General features: G+C 36.9%; 1 protein-coding gene across 2 annotated transcripts in view; it reads right to left on the reverse strand.

Annotated features, from left to right (window-relative positions):
• Positions 1-26,061, reverse strand: part of Nox4 (NADPH oxidase 4) — a 152,374-nt gene that overhangs the window by 85,226 nt on the left and 41,087 nt on the right. For both annotated transcript variants that reach the window (XM_032895944.1, XM_032895945.1), the window contains exons 5-7: positions 18,123-18,220; positions 16,337-16,364; positions 3,930-4,002 (exon numbers count right to left, since the gene is read on the reverse strand). In XM_032895944.1, the coding sequence (XP_032751835.1) occupies positions 3,930-4,002; positions 16,337-16,364; positions 18,123-18,220 (199 nt within the window). The remainder of the gene's footprint in view (positions 1-3,929; positions 4,003-16,336; positions 16,365-18,122; positions 18,221-26,061) is intronic.

Here is a 26,061-nt window from a genome sequence, read left to right on the forward strand (position 1 = left end):
CTTTCTAAAACATAAATTAGTATCAGGAATGGGATATGTGGGTGAGACCTGAACATTTTCTGAGGTTGAAGGTGTTGTGGAAATAGTAGAACATTGGAATAGGAAACTACTGAATGTTCAGAGTATATTGAGCTATTGTGGAAAATTAGAAGAGAATGTCAGAGTTAGTGCAGATAATGGTAACCTGGCCTGAAGTTTCAGAGGGAAGTTAAGAATGTCTTAAAGACTCTCTCTGTGATGCTCAATGTGTTAGATTAAGAATATACAGCCCTTGGTCCTGGGGAGACTTGATGCCCCAGTGTAGTGAAATGCCAGGGTGGAGAGGCTAGAGTGGGTGGGTGGGGGGGAGCATCCTCATAGAAGCAGGGGGAGGAAGGGATGATGGAATAGGTTGTTTCCAGAGGAAAAACAGTAAGAGGCATAATATTTGAAATGTAAATGAATAAAATATCCAATAAAAAATAGTTTATTCAAAAAAATAATATACAGTTCTGGTCACAAAGAGATAAAGAACTGGCCTTGATTAAGAAGAGAACATTACTGAAAAGAAAACCTCTGGGAAATGTTTCCTCAAGGCCAGAACGCAGAGGTGGTGAAGTTTAGGCTGGAAGCTGAATTTGGGGATGTGTAAGAGTTTCCCTGGTAATATTAATCTTGAAAGCATGAAGGAGTCATGGAGGGCTTGGCACTGTGAGAGGCCAGAAGAACCCACTGGTGATGAAAAAAACTTCAGTAACAGCAGAATCTCCAGGATTGAAGGAGTCATGAGAAAAGGCTAAGACTTGGAATCATCAGAGGCAATATCAGAGTCCCTAATTAGAGCCCAGGAAAGGGTACTGGTCAAGGTGCAGCCCAGTTGCAGCAGAAATTCCAGCATTTTGCAGATGCTAGTAGCAATGTGAGAAAATGGTCAAGGAGGTTTGGAAGCTAGCCTAAGCCTATAAGACAAGCTATATGCACTGTAAATGTAAACCAGAGAAATGGAGCTGCCTAGGCCCTTTGAGGTCCAGAAAAGCATGAGTCCAAGAAGTCTCACACAGAGATTGACAATGTTCAACTTTGGTTTTGTTTTAATCTAATTTGAATGGTACACAAGCTCTTCATTTTTAAATAAGTATGTAGCTTATTTTTGACTTTGTGGAAGAATACAATTAAGAGACTTGGAATTTAAAGACTGAATATTTTAAAAAGACTGAATTTTAGAGACTAGGACTTTTAAAAGTTGATACATGTTTTCTATTGAGATATGGATGTCACGATGAGATATTGGGAATAAGGAAAAAAGAGAAGTAATCTAGTGTGTAATATATTGAAGTGTCAAGTTGACAAGAGGATAAATTGTTCTAGCTAGTTTACAATAGAAGCTAGAGTTACCTGGGAAAATAAATCTTAATTGAGGATGGTCTGCAGCAGATGGCCTGTAGGCCGGTCTGTGGGGTCCATTTTCTTGATTAATGCAGAGGAGCACATCCTACTGTGGGCAGTATCAGTGTTGGGCTGGTACTAGTTACATAAGAAATAAGGCTAGGAAAACAAGCTAGCAAGTAGCATTCCTCCACAGCTGCTATTTCAGTTCCTGCCTCCTGGTTCCTTCTGTGAGTTCCTGCCCTAATTTCCCTCAGTGCTGAAGTATGTCACCTGAGAATTATAAGCTGAAACAAGCCCTTTCTGCCTCTGGGTGCTTTTAGTCCTAGTGTTTTCTCACAGCACTATAAACCCTAACCAGGATAGCATTATTGCTTTGGGGGGAGGACCAAAAATAGAATGATAAACATCAGTTATTAATTATTTGTAAAAAGTACACACATTATTTTATTTCATGGGTTTGGGCAAATGTTTACTTATTAAAAATTAGAAGTAGAGAGCAGATATTTGTAAGAGCTTTATGAATAACTCTAATATAAAACACTAACAACGTTTAAAATGCTCATATAAATAATAGTCAATGATTTTCCATTTACTCATTTTAAAGCATTTGCTTTCATAGACAATGTCACTGAAATATTTATAATATGGATTTGTAAATATCTAATTTGGTTTTATTTCTGGGTCAAATTCTACATAATTGTTAGTTTCAATACACTGTGTAATGCTCTCTAAAAAAAATAAGTTTACTAATTTTAAAACCAACCACAGAATTGAACCATTCCTCAAAACTTAGATTTTATAATTTATAGTTTTTATAAGAAGCTTAAAAATATACTTACTGTTTGAGATAACTATTTTATATGTAAAAGTATGTCCTCTGTCCTTTGGACAGAGTTGAAAATGTGTGAAAACACACAGATTTGGCACTTGTTTCAGAATTTACTACTCAGAACCATAAGTTAACCCCAGAAATCAACATTCAGGGTTCTTGAAAAATAATATATGCATGGTGATAGATTCTATCATCAGTAAAGAGAAAGATAAAATGTATTTACATGGAAAATGTTTAAAATTTCCTGGTGGTATGGCACAGAGCATAGAACAACAGCACTAATCTTTTGTAGCAATTGAAAGTGGGTATATTGGGGTTGGAGATTTAGCTAAGTGGTAGAGCGCTTGCCTAGGAAGCGAAAAGCCCTGGGTTCAGCTCCGGAAAAAAGAATCAAAAAAAAAAAAAAAAGAAAGTGGGTATATTTATGAGTAAATGTTTGTAGAAATATACCAATAGAATCATTTGAAAATACTATTTTCCAAATATTTTCAAAGCACATAAAGACTTATTTCTTCACTCTTTTTCATTTCTTGGCCAAGAAAATAACTAAAAAATTATAAATTATAAGAATTCATAAGGTTTTTTTTGTTTTTGGTCTCGTTTGCTTTCTTCAAGCAAAAAGTTTAATCCTATAAGTGAGATACTTCTATTCTGAAATGGAATGTGTTCACCAGAAAACAAGACATGAAAATGCTATTGGCAAATCTAACACTTCTACTTTTACTTACTATTTATTTATTTATCTATCTATACACATTCACACATATACCTAGAAGCTGAGGTTGAATGTCTTTATCTTTCTGAATCTTTTTATTTCTTTTGAGTTAGGGTCTCTGATTGAGCCTTCAGCTTTATAATTTGCCTCGACTGTCTGTCCAGACTATCACATGTATCCATCTATCTATCTGTCTCCAGGTGTCTCCATCCTAGTGCTAGGATGGCAGATGTGCACGATGCCTGACTTTCACATTGATACTATGGATTTGTATGTAGAACACCATTCTTGTGCACAAGCAATTTCATATCCCTAGCCTCATCAAAAGATTTTAATTAAACAAATCAGTATGAATTGAAGTGTTGCTAAATATTTAAGCATGAGTCAATTTTGTTTCTGAGGCTTTATTTAGAACACTATTTTATATTATAATCAAAATAAAAACTATCATCAGGTAATCAAGTGTAAAATATTTTCTTTAAGGCATACGTTCCTCTTAAAGTCTGTGGGTACACTTAAAACTCCAGCCCATACCTAACAATGTTTTCTATAAAAGATTCTGAAATATTCCACTTCCCTTGGTACTCACTAGAAATTTCTGTACATTATTCCTTATGACAAATAAAATGTAATTTTTAAAAAAGGTAAATGACAGACTGGGGAAATAGCTCAGCTATTAAGACCACTGAGGTCCTGAGTTGAATTCCCAGCAACCACATGATGGCTCACAACCATTAATAATGGAATCCGATGCCCTCTTCTGGTGTGTCTGAAGACAACTGGAGTGTACTCATACACATAAAATATATACATAAATCTTTAAAAATGTAAATGAAATATTGGAATGTCTTTATTTCAGCTGTGGCAACCCAGAATAACCCACTCGTTGCATGTACTGGCTAAATACTTTAGTCATTCAAGACTTTTCTCATTTGTAGGAAAGTGAAAATAAGTGGAAGAAAATCTGGACAACCTGGACAGGTGAACAATAAATAGTCTCAGCCTGACCCTTACCTTATTGCATAGGTAGAAGCTGTAACCATGAGGAACAATACCACCACCATGCAGACACCTGTCAGGCCCGGAACTGAAAGAACATTTACAAGTACATTTTCACTTAATTCATACTGGAAGAAAGTTCAAAAATTATCACCTTAGAGTCTAAAGTGTAGAACACTATTCAGTGAAAAGCAAATTCAATTTTTATTTCTCTTGTGTATGTATACACCCCCTCAAACAAACTGTTAAGAAAATTAGCACAGCCTGAAGTATTCATGCTTTCAGACCAGGCAGGTTCCTTTGTTCCTGGAGTAGAGGAGTCTATTCTTGCATTGCAAATGCTCTATTCCTAATGCTGGAAGCATGGAGGGCTTACTCAAGCAGTCATATTGTTGAGGTTTCTAGGGGGGCACTTTCTCTGTTATATATAGAAGACCCTATCTTGGCCATCTGGCTTTTGTAATCTTTCTTTCCCATCATCTACAATATTCCCTATCTGTGGTATCTGAAGAAAGTTTGTAGATGGATTTGCTCTTCACATCAAAAACATTCTAGGGTCTAAGAGATAGCTCAGCAGGGAAAGGCCTTTGCCAACAAGCATGAGAACTTGAATTTCATCCCCATATTTCACATGGTAAAAGGAGAAAAGCAAGTCTGGCAAGTTGTCCTCTGACTTACTACAATACACAAAAACTGTGTCACACACAACCACATCCCCCCACATAAATGCATGCATATACAAACACTGTGCCATAAACAGACACACACACACACACACGCACACACACACACACACACAAGTTACAAAATATAGAACAAGTGGTCTGATATAGTATAAAATTAATTTAAATAAAAAGAAAAGCTAAAGATGTTTAAATTAATGATAATTTTTACAGCTAAAAATTTAGCATTAGGCTATTCCAGAATGAAGAGCTGATATTTAAGTTAGAATGTAAATAGACCCCTTACTATGTCATTACTATAAAATTAATTACTATACAGAGAGAGAAAGAGAGAGAGAGAGAGAGAGAGAGAGAGAGAGAGAGAGAGAGAGAGAGAGAGAGAGAGAGAGAGAATAATAGCAGCTCTGACAGTCCTTGAACTTGGTTTGATCAGGTTGACCTCAAACGCACAGAAATCTGCTTGTCTCTACCTATTGAGTGTGGGAATTAAAGTTATTCACTACCACACCCTGCCGCAGATAGATAGATAGATAGATAGATAGATAGATAGATAGATAGATAGATAGATAGATAGATAGATGTAGAAATATTAATCAAACCTAAATTCTCAATCTGAGGGACTCTGAAATTGGGCCAAAAGAAAAATTATTCAACAAATTCTATTTGGAGAAGTGTATAAACTTCCCACTTCTCTGTTCAGGCATCACCTATGGAACAATAAGGCTTTCACTGACAAGAAACCACTAAAGAAACAACCAGTCCTGGATCAGTGTAAAGACAGTACTTGTGTGTATCGTTCAGAGTGCTAAGTGATTAGAGCAACTGGACAATAATAATATCAGAATACTCACTATGATAGAAAACAAATTGTACTTTACATAGACTCAGTGTTATCAGGAATCATTCCCTTGCCAGGTACTCCTAATACAAATTATGTCTTCTGGGTTATTTCCTTATAGTATTTACTTCACAGCACCTTTTCCATTTCCTCTAGGTAAGTGATTGCTTCCCAACCACATGGGAAGAAATCAATCCACTTCACACTGAACTACAGACAATAAACTACTGAAAAGCATCATCCCTACAGCATGGTCTGGCTCCAGAGTAGTTACTCAAAGAAACAAACATATAGCGACACAAATACTCTTTTCAGAATATTCATAGCTGTTTTTAATGGTCATGGAATACACATACATTAACATTGACAGGCACAGGGGAAACTAGGAAAGGGAATAACATTTGAAATATAAATAAATATCTAATTTTTAAAAAGAATGAAAGAAAAGCAACTGTGAATGCATGTTGCTGTTAGCCAGCAGGGTCAGGCAGGGCAAAAAAAGCCCTAGCTTGATGGAATGGTGAGAGCGCTGGGGAGAGTTGTAGAACTCCCAGTGCTCTCACCATTCCATCAAGCTAGGGCTTTTTCCAACAAAGCACGGGGGCTGATGTTGATGGAGGATCATGTAAGGTCTATGGGATGTCATGAAGCATGCCAGAGCTTTAGTACATGCAGATTTTGCACAGGAACAAGCTGCCCATCTGTGGGTTAATTGTATTCTGGGGATTGATGGAGGCTCAAGCTGAGGAAAGATTCACTTTCTTGATTGTAGCTTGCAGAACCACCATGTCCTCTGAGGGCCCTAAGTGTGATAGTGGCCCTAATGTGGCCAGGTTCTGGGTCGATGTCTAAGAATTGTGTTGATGATCACCTGATGACATGCAGATGTTCATAGCCTCTGCAGGGGCCTGAGTCCACGGTGGTGTCTGTGGGCCATGCAGGCCCTGAACACCATGCTAATGTGAGTGGCCTGTGCTACCACCTCTGTTCATGATGATGTTTGAGTCCATTCTACCACAGAGAGCCATGTCTGGGTCTGTGGTCATATTTCACAGGGTCTGTGTTGATGTGCATGGCCCGTGTTACTCTGGAAAGTCATATGAATTCATGGTCTGTCCTGTAGCCTTAAAGCATGTTGATGTCTGTCAGCAATGCTGCCACCTGAGGCCACAGTGATATCCATGCCTGTGATGCAGCTGAGAGCCATGTCTGGGTCTCAGGACTTTCTGAAGCCAGGTCTGTGGCCCATGTTAGCACCAAATGCCAGTGTGTTGCTTTGAGTATACATAGCCCAGGGAGTGGCACTATTTGGAGGTGTGGCTTTGCTGAAGTGGGTGTGGTCTTGATGGAATAGGTGTGCCACTTTGGGATTGGGAATTAAGACCCTCATCCGAGCTACCCAGAAGCTAGTCTTCTCCTAGCTGTCTTCAGAACAAGAGTTGGAACTCTCAGCTCCTCCGGCTCTATGTCTGCCATGTTCCCACCCTGATGATAAATGGACAGAACCTCTGTACCTATAAACCAGCCCCAATTAAATGTTGTGCTTTATAACCTTGGTCATGCCTTGGTCATGGTGTCTGTTCACAGCAGTAAACACCTAAGATAAGATGTGTTCTATGCTGTGATGGGATGCCATGTTGACATCCATGTTCCCAGCTACACTGGGGGACCTTATCTGGGTCTGTGGTCCTACTACAACCAGAATCTTTGTTTGTGGTCTATGCTGATGCCAGAAACCATTATGTGGAAACCCATAATCCATGCTCCCATGGACTGTAAAGAGCAGATAAACTGCATTGGCAGTGATATCTATGACTGCAGATAGACAGTTGAGAGAGCAGGACATGGAAGATTCTGCAACAACTTCTATCTCTACTCCACTCTATTCCATCCCACTCCTGCAAAAATGATAGATGGATAGATAGATAGATAGATAGATAGATAGATAGATAGACAGACAGACAGACAGACAGACAGATGAATAGTAACAGCCCAGGCAGGAAGCCATGGAAGAGAAAAAAACCCACCACCACCCCCCCCCCAAAAAAAAAAAAAAAACAAAGAAAAGATCCTATGGCCACAGTAGATGACTTCCAGCAGGGATGTGGGATGGGGAGGACTCAACTCTATTACTCTATTTAGGGGGAAGGACACTGAGGGATTGACTATGACTGCCCAGTGAGAATTCAGATGACATAAACTGAACTTTTGTTGTTGCTGCTGTTGCTGTGGGATAAGTCTCAAGGTGGGATTGGATAGGACTGGGAAAAGAATGTGATAGAGGTTTTTGATATTAAATCCCCAAAGAATCAAAGAAATATTGCATTGGAAAAAAACTTAGCTGAATCATAAGAAAGGACAGAATACAAGAGGAATTACTGAAAAATATAATATCTGAGAGCAGAGTAATGGAAATATTAGAAGTCTTGATTTTGGTCAAGACTAACACATATGCATATTTAAGCCAATCAAATAATGTGTTTTCCATTTATCTGTGATTTAGTAAACTTTAGCTAAGTATAAAAATAATTGAAAAACAAACAATAAAACCTTTACCTGAGCCTTAAAAACCATATTAAATGTTAGAACCCATAGTTGGTACATACTGTAAAGTTTGTGAGCAGAGGGACATTTCCAATAATTTCACTGTGCCTATATTAATTTTTTAGGCATGAAGGTTTCCTGTAAAATTCTGAATCTGCCGCAATTGGTCATTGAATGTCTGTCTACAAACCACCTTAATGGAAGGAAGCCTAAACAAATGAGTATGTTTGGACTATAGCTACAGTTGTCCTAGTAGATTATATAAACATTTTTCTGATTATTCAGAAGTCATATGCATTCCCTGAAGAGTCACAAGTCACATTAGTATAATATAGCATCTTAGAAGAGCTAGAATAAAGAATTCACTGCACTCAAATATTTCATCACATTCACTAGAGAATTTCTTGCATGGTCCTACTACAACCAGAAGCTTTGCTCATGATCTGTGCTGATGCAAAAAAACATCATGTGGAAACCCATGATCCATGATGCCACAGACTGTAAACAGCAAATAAACTACACTGGCAGTAATATCTATGACTGCAGACAGACAGTTGAGAGGGATGGACATGGAAAATTCTGTAAAAACCTCTATCTCCACCCCACCCATAGAACATAAAAAATATGTAGGATAAACTTGTAAAGAAATGGAAGGAGGGATAAACGAAAGAGGAAGAGAGGAAAGGAGACAGACAGAGAGACAGAGATGTAGGTGGCATAGAACATAACTGGTTTGACTCCTGTCATTGGAAGATGAAACAGAAGCCCAAGACCACCCAATGTTCAAAATGGTCTGACATTATGGTCTTGTAGTTGTTCCTTTGGCAAAACCAAATCTTGCTGAATTTTGTCTGCGTACCACAAATAATAAATTCAATGATTTGTTAATTCTTTTGTTGAAATATCTTTTTACATAAAATTTGTTGATATATATATATATATTGATATATATATATATATATATATATCCAAAATATTATCACTGTTTCTTTTAACCTAGCATACAACATGTTTTTCCACATTCCACCCTTTAGGATTCCAATCCTCTCTCCATGACTTCATATTTGGTTTCCTGATCTATATCCACACCTACAGACACACACACACACACACACACACACACACACACACACACACACACACACACACTATACATGTACAAGCACACACATGCATGCACACATATAAAAATTAAAGTAGAAATTTACTGTAGGAGAAAACACAAAGGCTTTTTGGCTCTGGCTTATTTTGCTTAATATAACTTCCAGTTCCATCTGTTTTCTGTAAATGTCATGATTTCGTTTTTCTTCATTGATAAAATTTGATTGCATATGTGTATTGCACTGTTTTTAGCTATTCTACTTGGTTAGTTCAATTTCTTGGCTACTATAAGTTGAACATGCATTTACAGGAATCGGTCTGTCAAATGATTAAGAGTCCATATAGCTCAGTCTGAATATGAAGCTTAGTTACAGAGTGTTTGCCCAAAATGTGCAATCCTTGGAATCAGTCCTAGTCAAAACACATTACCGGTTGTAAATGAAATTACTGAAAAGGTAAGGGCTGAGACCCTGTCAATGTAACCCTAGGTTCTCCTTTGTGCAAGTAAACAGGCAAAAGCTGTGTATCTTGTTATGGGGATAGTTGTGTGGATGCCTGCATCAAATTAAACATATAAACAAGTGGTTTTCTGCGTTGAATTAATTGCTGGTTGGCATTCAAAGTATATAATTAGATGTTTTATTTAAAATTCTGCTGGTCTAAAGAGATTTCTTGGTCTTGTGGTAGATCCAGGCAGGTTAAACAACATAGGAAATTACAACATAGAAGACTCTAAGTAATAAATATTGAATCATCCCTGAAACGTTGAATGGTCCCTAGTGCACTCTTGTTTAACTACTAAGTTAAGTTCTAATTTATTAGCCATTTATGGATAAAATTTCTAAGACACAGGAAAAACAGACTAAAATTAAACCAGTTGCACTGGGCAAAGTTACATTTGCCTGTAAAAATTACAATTATTTTTCTAAAAGTACTTGATTCTTTCAAAAATAAAGCCAAATATATATTTTTATTTTTAGAAGAAAGAAAATTGGCAAGTGTCTTCTTATTTATTTCTATTCATATAAAATTAGCTACTTAGTAACCTTCACAATACACATTTGTACTACACTGCTCTGTGTGAATGACTCTAAGCCACATTTGTTCCCTTGCACAATATAGTCAGAAACATCGTATTACACTCATTATACTACTTCTTTTAACTTAATTAAAAACATAATTGTGTTTGTTTATGCACATTTTTCTTATTCTAATTAAATGTCAAGTATTTTATTCTCATCATGGAATGTATTATTGAATTAAGAAATTTTTAGTATACAAGCCTTTTTAGAGGGATGCATATATACACAAAATTATTAAATTTATTGTATAAACTCCTACTGTCAATAATCTTATCATTTCCTAAATAGTAAGTCTAATTACTATATTGTATTTTTATGGCCTTCAGTTTTAAGAAATAATTTCTTAAAACATTAGGAAATAATTAGGCACCAAGAAAGAAGACAATGGGAAATTAAAAACAGACTATAGTACAGGAAAAGAACCAACAATAATATTGTCTACATTAGAAAAACCTTACAATGTGTAAATCCCATCTCAAAGACTGTTGCTTTACCTAGGCACTATTCCTTAGAACATAACCCAATCACGAAGAAGAAGAAAAAAACCAAGCAACCAACCAAACAAACAAACAAAAAACCCAAAAAACAAACAAAAAATACACACAAACATGGTGTGCACTCACTGCAATGTGAAATTAGCCCAAAAGCTCGGATTACCAAAGTTATAATTCATAGACCACAAAAAGCTCAAGAAGGATGACCAAAATGCTTCCTTCTTAGAAGGGGGAACAATATTATTCACAGGAGGAAATACAGAGACAAAGATTGGAGCAGAGATTGAAAGGCCATCCAGTGACTGCCCATATACATGCAGCCACCAAACCCAGACGATATTGCTGATGACAAGAGGTGCATACTGAAAGGAGCCCTAGCTATCTCCTGGGAGGCTCTGACAGAGCATGACAAATACAGATATGGACTCTCACAGCCAACCATTGAATTGAACTGAGAATGGAGTCCCTACTTGAGGAGTAAGAGAAAGGATTGATGGAGCTGAAGGGGTTTGCAATACCATAAGAACAACAATACCAAAAAAAAAAAAAAAAAAAAAAAAGAACAACAACATCAACCAACCAGAGCTCCCAGGAACTAAAATACCATCCAAAGAATACACATGGCAGGTGGAGCACTACCAAATAACTTATAAGAAGCCACAATTACTCTTATATTGAAACCACACAAAGACCCAACAAAGAAAGAGAACTTCAGACCAATTTCCCTTATGAATATTGACGAAAATATACTCAATAAAAGTCTTGCAAACTGAATCCAAGAACACATCAAAACAATCATCCAACATGATTGAGTAGGCCTCATACTAGGGATGCAGGGATAGTTTAATATATGGAAATCCATCAATGTAATTCACTATATAAACAAACTCAAAGATAAGAAACACATGATCATTTCATTAGATGCTGAGAAAGCATTTGACAAAATTCAACACCCCTTCAAGATAAAAGTCCTAGAAAGATCAGGTATTCAAGGCCCATATCTAAACATAGTAAAAGCAATATACAGCAAACGAGTAGCTAACATCAAACTAAACGGAGAGAAACTTAAAGCAATCCCAGTAAAATCTGGGACTGGGACAAGGCTGCTCACTCTCTCTCAACTTATTAAATTTAGTACTTGAAGTCTTAGCCAGAGCAATCAGACAATAAAAGGAGGTCAAAGGGATACAAATTGGAAGGGAAGAAATCAAAATACTACTATTTGCAGAGGATATGATAGTGTACATAATTGACCCCAAAAGTTCCACCAGAGAACTACTTAACCTGATAAACACCTTCAGCAAAGGGTTGGGGTATAAAATTAACTCAAAAAAAAAATCAGTAGACTTCCTCTACTCAAAGGATAAACAGTCTGAGAAAGAAATTAGGGAAATGACACCCTTCACAATAGTCTCAAATAATATAAAATATCTTGCTGTGACTTTAAGCAAGCAAGTGAAAGATCTGTATGACAAGAACTTCAAGTCTCTGAAGAAAGAAATTGAGGAACATCTCAGAAGATGGAATGATCTCCCATGCTCATGGACTGGCAGGATTAATATAGTAAAGATGGTCATTTTGCCAAAAGCAATCTACAGATTCAAGGCAATACCCATCAAAATTCCTACTCAATTCTTTATAGAGATAGAGAGAGCAATTTGCAAATTCATTTGGAATAACAAAAAAATCAAGGATAGCTAAAACTATCCTCAACAATAAACAAACTTCTGAGGGAATCACCATCCCTGACCTCAAGTAGTATTACAGAGCAATAGTCATAAAAACTGTATGGTATTGGTGCAGATATGGGCAGATAGATCAGTGGAACAGAATTGAATACCCAGAAATTAACCCACACACCTATAGTCACTTGATCTTTGACAAAGGAGCTAAAACCATACAATGGAAGAAAGATAGCATTTTCAGCAAATGGTGCTGGTTCAACTTGTGGTCAGCATGTAGAAGAATGCAAATCGATCCATTCTTATCACCGTGGACAAAGCTCAAGTCCAAGTTGATCAAGGACATCCACATCAAACCAGATAAACTCAAACTAATAGAAGAAAAGTGGGGAACAGTCTCGAACACATGGGCACTGGGGAAAATTTCCTGAACAAAACACCAATGGCTTATGCTCTAAGATCAAGAATTGACAAATGGGACTTCATAAAACTGCAAAGCTTCTATAAGGCAAAAGACACTGTCATTAGGACAAAATGGCAACCAATTGGGAAAAGATCTTTACCAATCCTACCTCTAATAGAGAGCTAATATCCAAAAATATACAAATAATTCAAGAAGTTAGACTCCACAGAGCCAAATAATCCTATTAAAAAATGGGGTACAGAGTTAAACAAAACATTCTCAGTTGAGGAATATCAAATGGCCAAAAAGCACCCAGAGAAACGTTCAACATCCTTAGTCATCAGGGAAATGTAAATCAAAAGAACCCTGAGGATTCCACCTCACACCAGTCAGAATGGTTAAGATAAAAAAACTCAGGTGACAGAAGATGCTGGTGAGGTTATGGAGAAAAAGGAACACTCCTCCATTGTTGGTGTGACTGCAGACTGGTACAACCACTCTGGAAATCAGTCTGGAGGTTCCTCAGAAAATTGGACATTACACTACCTGAGGACTCAGCTATACCTCTCCTGGGCATATACCCAAAAGATGCTCCTACATAGAACAAAGACACATGCTCTACTATGTTCATAGCAGCCTTATTTATAATAGCGAGAAGCTGGAAAGAACCCAGATGCCCTTTAACGGAGGAATGGATAAAGAAAATGTGGTACATCTACACAAAGGAGTACTACTCAGCTATCACAAACAATGACTTCATGAAATTCGTGGGCAAATGGAATGAACTAGAAAATATCATCTTGAGTGAGGTAACTCAATCACAGAAAAACATACTTGATATGCACTCATTAATAAGTGGATTTTAGCCCAAAAGTTCAAATTACCCAAGATGCAATCCATAGACCACAGGACACTCAAGAAGAAGGATGACCAAAATGCAGATACTCCCACTCCTTCTTAAAGGGGAAAAAATATCCATAGGAGGGGATATAGAAGCAAAGTTTAGAGCAGTGACTCAAGGAATGGCCATTCAGAGTCTGCCCCACATGTGGCTCATCTATATACAACCACCAAAACTAGATAAGATTGATGAAGCTTAAAAATGCATGCTGAAAGGGACTGGATATAGATCTCTCCTGAGAGACACATCCAGAGCATGTCCAATACAGAGGTCAATGCTAGCAGCAAACCACTGAACTAAGTACAGGATCCCCTTGGGGGGAATTAGAAGAAGTATTGAAAGAGTTGAAGGAACTTGCAACCCCATAAGAATAACAATGCCAACTAACCAGAGCTTCCAGGGACTAAACCACTATCCAAAGACTATACATGTACTGACCCATGGCTCCAATTGCATATGTAGCAGAGAATAGCCTTGTTAGGGCACCAGTGGAAAGGGAAGCCCTGTTCCTGCCAAGGTTGGACCCCTAGTGCAGGGAAATATTGGGTACAGTAAGGGGGATGGATGTGGGAATACCCATATGAGGGAGGGGGAGGGGATGGGGGCTTATGGACAGGAAACCGGGAAAGGGAATAACATTTGAAATGTAAGTAAAGAAATATATATATAATAAAAAAAGTTTGGAAAAAAAAAGAATACACATGGACAGATTTATGGCTCCTGCTGAATAAGTAGCAGAGGATGGCTTTGTTGGGCACCAGTGGGAGAAGGCCTTGGTCCTCCCAAGGTTCGACCCCTACTATAGGGGAATGTCAGGGTTGGGAGCTGGGAAAGGGGTAGAATGGATGGGGTAACAGCCTCATAGAAGAAGGGTGAAGGGGTTGGGATAGGGAGCTTATGGACTGGAAACTAGGAAAGGTGATAACATTGGAAATGAAAATTTTTAAAAAAAATCTAATAAAAAAAAAGAAAAAAATGCAGCTTGGAACTCTTGGGAACTTGAAGTTAACATAAGATGATGCAGTTTTACCCTGGGTGTAGATATCTCCTATTTATTCAGAAGCATTAATTATGGTACATTGACTTGATGTAATATTTAAATCAATATATTTTACATCTTTAAAATTATAAATTTGAAGAATGTTAAGAATCTCAAGGCATTCTTTCATTAAACTTTCTTTAGTAGAAAACATTAATTTAAAAACATGTTTTTTTTTTTTTTAAAGAAGCCATGCAACATTTGTTTTAAGATTTATTTTATGTAGTAAACATTCTGTCTGCATATATGCCTTATAGGCCAGAAGAGGGCACCAGATCTCATTACAGGTGATTATGAGCAATCATATAGTTGCTGCCAATTGAACTCAGGACCTTTGGGAGAACAGCCAGTTCTATTAACCTCTGAACAATCTCTCCAGGTCTATAGAAAATATTCTTAACACACAGCTCTGTTCCTTATCTTGATTTAGTTCACGTTAATCCAAAATGCATTTATTTGTACATAACGTTTTGTTTTGATACTTTTTTCGCTTTTATTTTTCATCCAGTTACTAAAATTGAAATCAAAAAGTGTTATTGATGAACAAACTGCTAAGTAAAACTAACTTATGTTCCTGAAGACAGAACTGTGAAATACTTTAACATGATAAATAAAATATTTTTGTCATTATAACAAAAACACTTTATGACGCTGATATAGAAGGATTAAGATGTAAATTGTATTACTTTCTTTACATAAAACTAGTGCAAAATAAAGGCAATGCATACAATAAGGTAAGATGCCCCAGTTACTGTGCATATTATATTCTTAGTAGTTAATCACTGCTAATCATTTTATCGCAGATTGTCTCGATGTCCCAATCACCCTCATACTTTGCCTACATGATGAAAGCATCCTAACAGTGTCACTTTCTCCAGCATTAGGGTTAATTTTTGAGTTGTAAAGATGTGTATTTACAACAGAAAAATCCAGGCTGACCTTTCAAATGAACATTTTTTTTATTTTCATGTTTCCACATGGAGAGGTTTAATGGAAGGACAAGACAAGGGAGAGAGATGAATCAGAGAAGATGAGAGGAGTAAAGGCCAGCCATGAGCACATGCAGGGAAGAGGGGAGGGGAATGGTGAGAGAAGAAACAAAGGGGAAGAGGGCAAGAGCAAAAAGTAAAACAAGAGAGCTCAAATAAACATTCTCAAAAGGGAACAATTAAATGTAAATGTAAAAACAACGTAGCCCAAAAACAAAACTGATTTTAATAACTTCCCATTCATGTGTTTTAAAATCATGTTTCCCATATCACTTTAAGATGATTCAAGTACTAGAATTACACTAATACCAATTGTCCATTATTTCCCCTAAACTTTGAGAGCAGTATATTACCTGCCACAATACTGGCAATAGACATAAGCAGACCTTCATGAGGCAGGGGGATTATAGTGTTTTCATTTGGAAGAGTGTGCCAAAAACTGTACTACAAACCAATATTTCCAATTATTGTTTTTCTTTACTTATCCAAGACTCAAACTATTGGTTTTCTTGCCCCACTACTATTACAGCATCATACCTAAACTATTAATATCAATTATAGAATATTGTAATTTAGCATGCATCAATTGATGTGTAATTTGACTATGTTTATTTTCAAAGACCTTTGTTTCATTCATTGTTGAAAAAACAATGAATAACGACTTACCAGTTGTGAAGAGAAGCTTTCTGGGATCCTGAGAAAAGATAAGAATAAAATATTTGACTGAAAAATAAAATGCTAGTGACATAAACCTATGCAAGAAGTTTGTCAGTTGTGTTGCTGTGTATGAGAAATTATGGCACCAATCATCCAGTACAAATGAAAGGCTCAATTAATTAAGTCTCAGGATTTTTTGCATTATAAAAAGCAAGACTTTCCAACATAGAAAAGGAGAGCATTGGCTAAGTTAGAAGCCCTAGTTAACGATCTGATCACAGGCTGGATATGATGGTGGTGGTTATTCAACAATTTTGAGATACGCTAGTTATAATGCAAAATTAAGTATGTATTGTACATAACATATACTATATGGAATATATGTCTCATTATGTTGCCCAGCACATCATAAATTTATAAATTCATTATCATCCTGTCTTTACAACTGAGATAGCTTTTAAACATACTGTATTCAATGCTCAAAAGGAACTTTTTAACACAAAAACCACCAACATAGCCAAATATAGGACCACTAAACACAAATAGTATGAAACCTATTATAGGTATTCAAAAAGGATACATTATAGAAAGGGGAGCATAAAAGGAAATGCTGTGCAAAAGAAACTGGAGTAGGGACTGGAAACAAGCAACCATTGCTAATATGACAATAAGGCTGGGGAACAGTTCAGGGAGAGCAAGTGGAGATGTGAGAAACAGAATTCAGTCTGAAATCACAACATGTAGAGAGCTGTCACTGAGAAGCTAAGAAGCTAGATTCTCCAGTGAACTTCAATGTTTTGTGTAGTACATTATCACCTGGTGATCCTATTTAAAAATAGGATCACCCAGGCCCGAATCAGACTAGTCATATCATATTGATATCTATAGATGATACTAGAGGCAAGAGATTTATCAAAAATGATTTGAAGCATGCCGTTTTACAATTTGATTTGTCATTTGTTTCATTTTAGGAAGACAATCAAATGATTAAAGCAGTATTAGCTGTGAAAGTCCTAGTGCTAGAAGAAAAAATGGAGTCTGGGATAAAAGGATCTTCTAATGACAGGTTACATCACTGTCATTCACAAGAAAAGGTCAGAGAGGCAGCAGTTTGGCTTGGGTACAGCCATGACCTTGGGAAATAACAACTATCAGAAGACAATGTAAAAGTACTAAGCAACAGAGACCTGGCCAATGCTATATATGTGCTGAGCATCTGACCCTGGCTTAGCATATATAATTTCACTTCGTGAACATATAAAAGACCATATGGAAGAATATTGCCCCTATGTTAGATAGCATATAATCGTAAATTCAGCTCAAAGTCATCTATCTCATGGAAATAAAGAAATCATAAAACAACATTACCTTTTTAAATCAAATAAATTCATTATTTATTATCGACAAATAATCAACCTACAGCTGTGCCCTTTTCCACCCAAGCACAGTAAGTGAGTTATTAAAGTATTTTTCCCCTGAGATTGGCACTGTCGACACTCTCAACTAAATGGCAGGAATTAGAAAAAAGCTGCTGGGAGTCAAACCTGAGTGGCAACCTTCTGAACATTGCAGGATATAAAAAGTAGACACTGAAAACTCCCATTTTCAGCAGGAGAAACTATAGAATAGCAATTACCTGCAATTTCTATTGAAAGGGAATAAAACTCAACTTGACAACTGCCTTTTAAAAGCACTCAAAGGAGCAGAAAGGTACAGATTTTCTGTAAAACTCACAGACCCTCATTAGTTATCTAATGACAAGTGAAGGGAAAATGGAAAGGCAGAGACCACCCACCTCATTCTGGTATCTTGCTGCATTCAGTGCAAGGAAATCTTCACTGTAGTTCACTGAGAAGTTCAGGGCATTCACCAAGTGGGCAGCTACGTGCACACCTACAAAACCACACCAGGTAGAAGTCAGTGGGGTTTCCACATATCCTCCTTGACTAGAAGTCATTTGTTCTCATGAACAATTACATATTAAAAATAGAACTGCAACAGTTACATGGGAAATAAAATATTGAATTGAAATCATTCTAAAACACAAAATAAAAGTCACCTGAATATAGATAGTTTACTAAATTTTCAAAAACTAGAATAAAATAACCATAGTAATTCAGGACAAGATCTAGAGAAGATTCTCATTCAATGAATGTATCCTCTTACAAACACACACACACACACACACACACACACACACACACACACACACACACATACACACACACACTTACATTTTGCATCTCTCAGCACATTCATTTATTCAATAAATTGCTTACTGGTTCCTGGACATCTTTGTATTCCACACAGTTCGTCTTTCCCTTAGCTCTAACCTACTCTATCTTATGTACTTCACTGTCATCCAGTCCAAATTGCAGCCTTCTGAAAGGCTTTTAACCAGAAGAAATCTTTCACAATCAATAGATAATTTTCTAAACTCAACAGTAAAGGGTTGAGAGGCACTTCATGGACGAAAAACTCAGGAAAATAGTGATTACTACCTGACAACTAACCAACCTATAAAGGCACTTCCAACAAAGTGCTCGGCTTTCTCTGAGCTCATATAAAAGATGCATGTGCCAGAGAATAACTAGAAGTTTGAGATAACACATTTTGTCATATCCAGAAATGGAAATTATCTGGAAAGGCAATGAGGGAGCAAATTTGTTCAACTAGGCCTCAAAAATCCCCTCCTTTTCTAATCCGCTTTTTTTTTTTTAAAGATTAAATGAGGTATACATTAACATTCTATGATAACACATTTATTAAAGACAATCCTGTTTCCGGCTTCTGGCAATTATAAATAAGGCTGTTGTGAACATAGTGGAGCATGTGTCCTTGTTATATGAGAAGCATCATTTGGGTATATGCCCAGGAGTGGTGTATCTGGGTCCTCGGGTAGAACTATTTCCAAGTTTGTGAGGAGCTGCCAGACTGATTTCTAGAGTGGTTGTACCAGCTTGCAATCCCACCAGCAATAGAGTATTCCCCTTTCTCCAAATTCTCACTAGCATCTGCTGTCACCTGAGTTTTTGCTCTTAACCATTCTGACTGGTATGAGGTAGAATATCTAGTCTGAAGGGGTTTGCAACCTCATAGGAAGAACAACAAAATCAACCAACCAGTCACCCCAAAGCTCCCAGGGACTACGCCACCAACCAAAGAGTACATAGAGGGTGCCATGCCTCCAGTAGGATATATAGCAGAAAATTGCCTTATCTGGCATGACTGGGAGAGGAGTTCCTTGGTCCTGTAGAGGCTTGATGACTCAGGATAGGTGAATGCTAGCTGCTGAGGGCTGAGTTAGGAGTGGGTGGGCAGGTGGGGGAGCACTCTCACAGAGGCAAGGACAGGGAGGAGGGAATTTGGGGCTTCTGGAAGGGAAACTGGGAAGGGGGATAACTTTTGAATTGTAAATAAATAAAATAACCAATAAAAGAGAGAGAGAAAACAGACACTCCTGTAGCCTTGGCCCTAAAACCTATCTACTAGTTTTCAATTTATCTGTAAAATCATGAAAACAATAATGAAATATATAAATGCTCTCTCTATATATATTATAATTCAGGCTAACATGTTGAGTATCAAAATAGATCATTAATATCAGGTATATTCAAATACTTCCATAAAGTTACAGTACTCAAGACAATGTACAGTACTCAATACTTCTGCTTCTGGCAGAAGAATACAAACAGAATGATGAAATACAGAACCCAACAATCTTCTCAGATAAAATATAATCCACTAGTGATTTTTACAAAGAGCAGAGACAACAAATATGAGAGAAATGTAGGGTTTCAATAAATGGTCCAGAAGCAACTGAGTATTAAGCCCATAAAAAAATCTCAACACAATCTCTAGCAAGGCTGAGAGACTTAGAAGGTGAGAGGCTCCCAGGACTCAGTTGGGATGAAATTCCCAAGAGTAGGGAGATGGACCTGAAGAGACCACCTCAAGGTGATAGAGTTCCCAGTGGAGAGATGGGCACACCTACCTACATTCAAAATTTTTGACCCAGAATTGTATGTATCTGTATCAGTGCATGTACAATTGTGTTTGTGAACAGGTACTGATGAAAGCCAAAGGACTGTTCTACATCCCTTGGAACTGGAGTTGTTAGCATTTGTGATTTGATGTAATAACTGAGCAGCATTCTCAAATGCTTAGCCATCTTGATTAACCCCAATATCTTTTTATCTAATACTTAAATCATTGAATTACTTTTATGTTTATTTTTCTTTAGCGTGAGAGTTATGACTTCCTGCATGTGAAGACACAATTTGCTGGGCACAATTTCATGGCAAAGCTCTAATTTATCTACTATGATTTTTGGCACCTGTGTAGAGAATCACAGGACTACAGCTGCATGGGATTATTTCTGGACACACAACTCTGTCTCTTTTTGTGTCTTTATTTTTAATTAAATAACAAATTTTCTTGTTTGTATTACCTATATGCCATAGCATATATGAAGAGGTTCAAGGGAAATGTTGAAGAGTCAGTTCTTACCTTCTACTTTCCTGAGGCAAGTTTTGTTTCTACTGTACAGCATAATCTAGCCTAGCTAGGTAGCCCTCGCTGCATACTTCCAGGCATTCTGCTGTCTCTGATCTTGTTGTAAGTGTTCATGGATGACCGATCTATACTGGTACATGTGGCTCTTTGTATGGGTTCTGGGGCTCAAACTCAGGTCAAGAGGCCTACGTGACAAGTTCTTTTACTTATTGAATAATTTCTAAGATCCTATAAGCCTTTTTTACATGCCAAAATTATGTTCTTTCTTTTTTAAAATATTTATCTCTGTGTTTCTGTGTATGTGTATAGGCTTGTGGTTATGTGTACATATATCACATGTGTGAAAGTTTCTGCAGAGGCCAGAAGATGGTGTTGGATTCCTTCCAGTTAGAGTGACAAGCAATTGCAACACATTCCATGTGGGTACTGGAAACACAACTTTGTCCTCTGGAGGAGCAGAAGTTGTTTTAACCATTAAATTATCTTTCTAGCCCTGTATTATTTTCTTTGATTATTATACTTCTATACTTTCACCTTTATACTAAATTGTACTAAATTTTGTACTAAATTATATATTGTAATAAAATAATCAAAATTGAAGTTAGAAAGCATAATGACTCCATCTTTGTCCTTTTGCTCAAGACTGCTTTGGGTCTTCACTGTGTTTTTCTTTCTTCTTACTTCCATATAATTTGTAGGGTTACAGCCTCTGATTCTATGAGAAACGTCATAAATATTTAAAGAGGAAACAAATAAATCACTTAAAGGAATACAGGAAAACACAATCAAACAGATGAAGGAATTGCATAAGCAATCCAAGACCTAAAAGTGGAAGTAGAAACAATAACAATGGATGCAAACCAGGAAATGGAAAACCTAGGAAAAGAGACAGGAATTACAGATGTATCACCAACAGAATACAGGCGATAGAAGAGAGAATCTCAGGTGTAGAAGATACTGTAGAAGAGATTGACACAATGGTCAAAGAAAATTCAAAACATAAAAACTCCTAACCCAAAACATCCAGGAAATTCACGACACAATGAAAAGACTAAATCTAAAAATAATAAGAATAGGGAAAAATTTAGAATACCGGATCTAAGAACCTGAAAACGTCTTCAAGAAAAGCATAGAAGAAAACTTCCCCAACCTAAAGAAAGAGATGGCCATAAAGTACAAGGAGCCTACAGAACAACAAACAAATGGGATCAGAAAAGAAAATCCTCTTGTCATACAATAGTCAAAACACTAAACTCACGGAACAAAGAAAGAATATTAAAAACTGCAAGGGAAAAGGATCAAGTAACATACAAAGGCAAACCTATCAAAATTACACCAGACACTATGAAAGCCAGAAGAGTCTGGTCAGAGGTCATGTAGACTAAGAGAACACAAATGCCAGCCCAGGCTACTATACGCAGCAAAACTTTCAATCAACACAGATGAAGAAAGCAAAATATTCCAGGACAAAACCAAATTCAAACAGTATCTATTGGCCAATCCAGCCCTACAGAGGATCCTAAAAGGAAAAGTCCAATACAAGGAAGATACCTCCACCAAAGAAAAGACAAGACATTATGCATCTCACAATAAAGCCAAAAGGAGAAAACCACAAGCTCCTAAAGCTACCTGTAAAAGCAAATGTAACAGGAACCAACAGTTATCTCTCTTTAATATTTCCCAATATTTTTTAATTTTTTATTATATATTTCTTTACTTACATTTCAAAGGTTATGCCCCTTCCCAGTTTCCTGTCCATAAGCCCCCATTCCCTCCCCACACCCTCCTCTATATGGGCATTCCCCCTATTCATCCCCCTTATTGCCCTCCCCCATATTCCCCTGCATTGGCAAGACCAAGGGCTTTCCCTTCCACTGATGCCCCAACAAGGCTATTCCCTGCTACATATGCAGTTGGAGCCCTGAGTCAGTACATGTATAGTCTTTCAGTAGTGGTTTAGTCCCTAGAAGCTCTGGTTGGTTGGCATTGTTTTTATGGGGTTGCAAGCTCCTTCAAATCTTTCAATACTTCTTCTAATTCCCCCCAAGGGGGTCTTATTCTCAGTTCAGTGCTTTGCTGCTAGCATTGACCTCTGTATTGGACATGCTCTGGATGTGTCTCTCAGGAGAGATCTATATCCAGTCCCTTTCCGCATGCATTTTTTAGCTTCATCAATCTTATCTAGTTTTGGTGGCTGCATATATATGAGCCACATGTGTGTCAAGCTCTGAATGGTCATTCCTTGAGTCGTTGCTCTGAACTTTGCTTCTATATCCCTTTCTATGAATATTTCCCCCTTGTAAGAAGGAGTGAAAGCATCTGCATTTTGTTCATCCTTCTTCTTGAGCTTCCTGTGGTCTGTAGACTGTATCTTGGGTAATTTGAGCTCTTTGGCTAATATCCACTTATCAATGAGTGCATACCAAGTGTGTTTTTCTGTGATTGAGTTACTTCACTCAGGATGATATTTTCTAGTTCATTCCATTTCCCTATGAATTTTATGAAGTCATTGTTTTTGATAGCTGAGTAGTACTCCATTGTTTAGATGTAACACATATTTGAATCTATTCCTCTGATGAAGGGCATCTGTGTTCTTTCCACCTTCTGGCTATTATAAATTAAGCTGTTATGAACACAGTGGAGCATGTGTCTTCGTTATATGTTGGAGCATCTTTTGGGTATATGCCCAAGAGAGGTATAGCTGGGTCTTCAGGTAGTGGAATGTCCAATATTCTGAGGAACCTCAAGACTGATTTCCAGAGTGGTTGTACCAGTTTGCAATCCCACCAACAATGGAGGAGTGTTCCTCTTTCTCCACATCCTTGCCAGCATTTGCTGTCACCTGAGTTTTTTTATCTTAGCCATTCTGACTGGTGTGAGGTGGAATCTCAGGGTAATATCTCCCAATATTAATAAACTCAACTCACCTATAAAAAGATATAAGCTAACAGATTAGATATGCAAACAAGATCCAGCATTTTGCTGCATACAAGAAACACATCTCAATAACAATGACAGCCATAATCTCAGAATAAACAGATGGAAAAAGATTTTCCAAGCAAATGGTCCCAAGAAAGAAGCTGGAGACACCATCCTAATATCCAATATAATAGACTTTCAACCAAAAGTTATCAAGTGTGATGAGGAAGGACACTTCAAATACATCAAAGGGAAAAATATAGCAAGAGAAAGACTCAATTCTGAACATCTATGCCCCAAATGCAAGGGCACCCACATTCATAAAAGAAACTTTGGTAAAGCTCAAAACAGACATTGAAACTCACACAGTAATAGTGGGAGACTTCAATACCTTATTCTCAGCATTAGACAGGTCATCAAAACAGAAACTAAACAGAAATACAGTGAAACAAATAGAGGTTATGAACCAAATGGATTTAACAGATATCTCCAGAACATTTCACCCTAAACCAAAATAATATACCTCCCTTTCAGTACCTCATGGTACCTTCTCCAAAACTGACCATATAATTGGTCACAAAACAATATTCAACCAATTCAAGAAGATTGGAATAATCCCATGCATTCTATCAGACCACCATAACCTAAATATGGTCTTTAATAACAGCAAAAGCAACAGAAAACCCACATACATGTGGAAACTTAACAACCTTCAGCTAAATGACAATTTGATCAGGGATGAAATAAAGAAAGAAATTAAAGACTTCCTAGAATTTTATGAAAATGTTGACACACCATACCAAAACTTATGAGACACAACAAAAGCAGTGCTAAGAGGAAAATTCATAGCACTAAGTGCACTGTTAAAGAAACTGGAGAGATCTTACACTAGCAACTTAACAGCACACCTGAAAGCTCTAGAAAAAAAAGAAGCAAACTCACTAAGGGGAGTAGAAGGTAGGAAATAGTCAAACTTAGTGCTGAAATCAACCAAATAAAAACAAAGAGCAATAAAAAGAATAAGCAAAACCAAAAGGTGGATCTTTGAATGAATCAACAAGATAGATAAACCTGTAGCCAAAATAACTAAAGGGCCTAGAGGCAGTATCAAATTAACAAAATCAGAAATGAAAGTGAGATATAACAACAGAAATGAAGGACATTCAAAAAATCCACAGATCCTACTACAAAAGCTTATACTCAACAAAACTGGAACACCTTGATGAAATGGATAGTTTTCTAGATAGATACCACATAACAAAGTTAAATCAAAAGGAGGTAAAATTTCTAAACAGGTCCATATCCCATAAGGAAATAGAAGTCCTTAAAAACCTCCTAACCAAAGAAAGCTCACAGTCAGGTGGATTTATTTCAGAATTTTACCAGACCTTCAAAGAAGACCTAATACAAATATTCATTAAACTTTTCCATAAAATATCAACAGAAGTAACACTACCTAATTCATTCTATGTAGCCACAATAACTCTGATATGTAAACCACACAAGGAACCTACCAAAAAAGAGAACTTCAAACCAATCTTGCTTATGAATATAGATGTAAAAATACTCAATTAAATTCTGTAAACCGAATCCAAGAACATATCAAAACCATCATTCATCATGATCAAGTAGACTTTATCCCTGGGACGCAAGGTTGGTTTAATACACAAAAATTCATTAACGTAATCTATCATATAAACAAACTCATATGGTCATTTTATTAGATGAAGAAAAAGAATATCACAAAATACAAAACCCCTTCATGTTAACATTCAGGAAATCACGACCCATACTAGATATAATAAAAGCAATTACTGCAAACCAATAGCCAATGTAAATTTAAATGTAGAGAGACTATAAATAATCCCACAATATCAAGGACAAGGATACCCACTCTCTGCATATCTGTTCAATATAGTACTTGGAATGCTAACTAGAACAATAAGACAACAAAAGAGATCAAGGGGATACAAATTGGCCAAAAAGAAGTAAAGGTATCAGATTTTGCAGATGACATGACAATATACTTAAGCGACCCCAAATATTCTACCAGAGAACTTCTTCAGCTGATAAACAGCTTCAGCAAGTGGTCAGATATAAAATTAAGTCAATCCTGCATGGATGGCTTAATATACAAAAATCCATAATGTAATTCACTATATAAACAAACTCAAAGATAAAAACCACACAATCATTTCATTAGATGCTGAGAAAGCATCTGACAAAATTCAACACCCTTCATGATAAAAGTCCTGGAAAGATCAGAAATTCAAGGCCCATCCCTAAACATAGTAAAAGCA

This window comes from Rattus rattus, chromosome 2, assembly GCF_011064425.1.
Source record: "Rattus rattus isolate New Zealand chromosome 2, Rrattus_CSIRO_v1, whole genome shotgun sequence".
In the NCBI taxonomy this organism is placed as follows: Eukaryota; Metazoa; Chordata; class Mammalia; order Rodentia; family Muridae; genus Rattus; species Rattus rattus.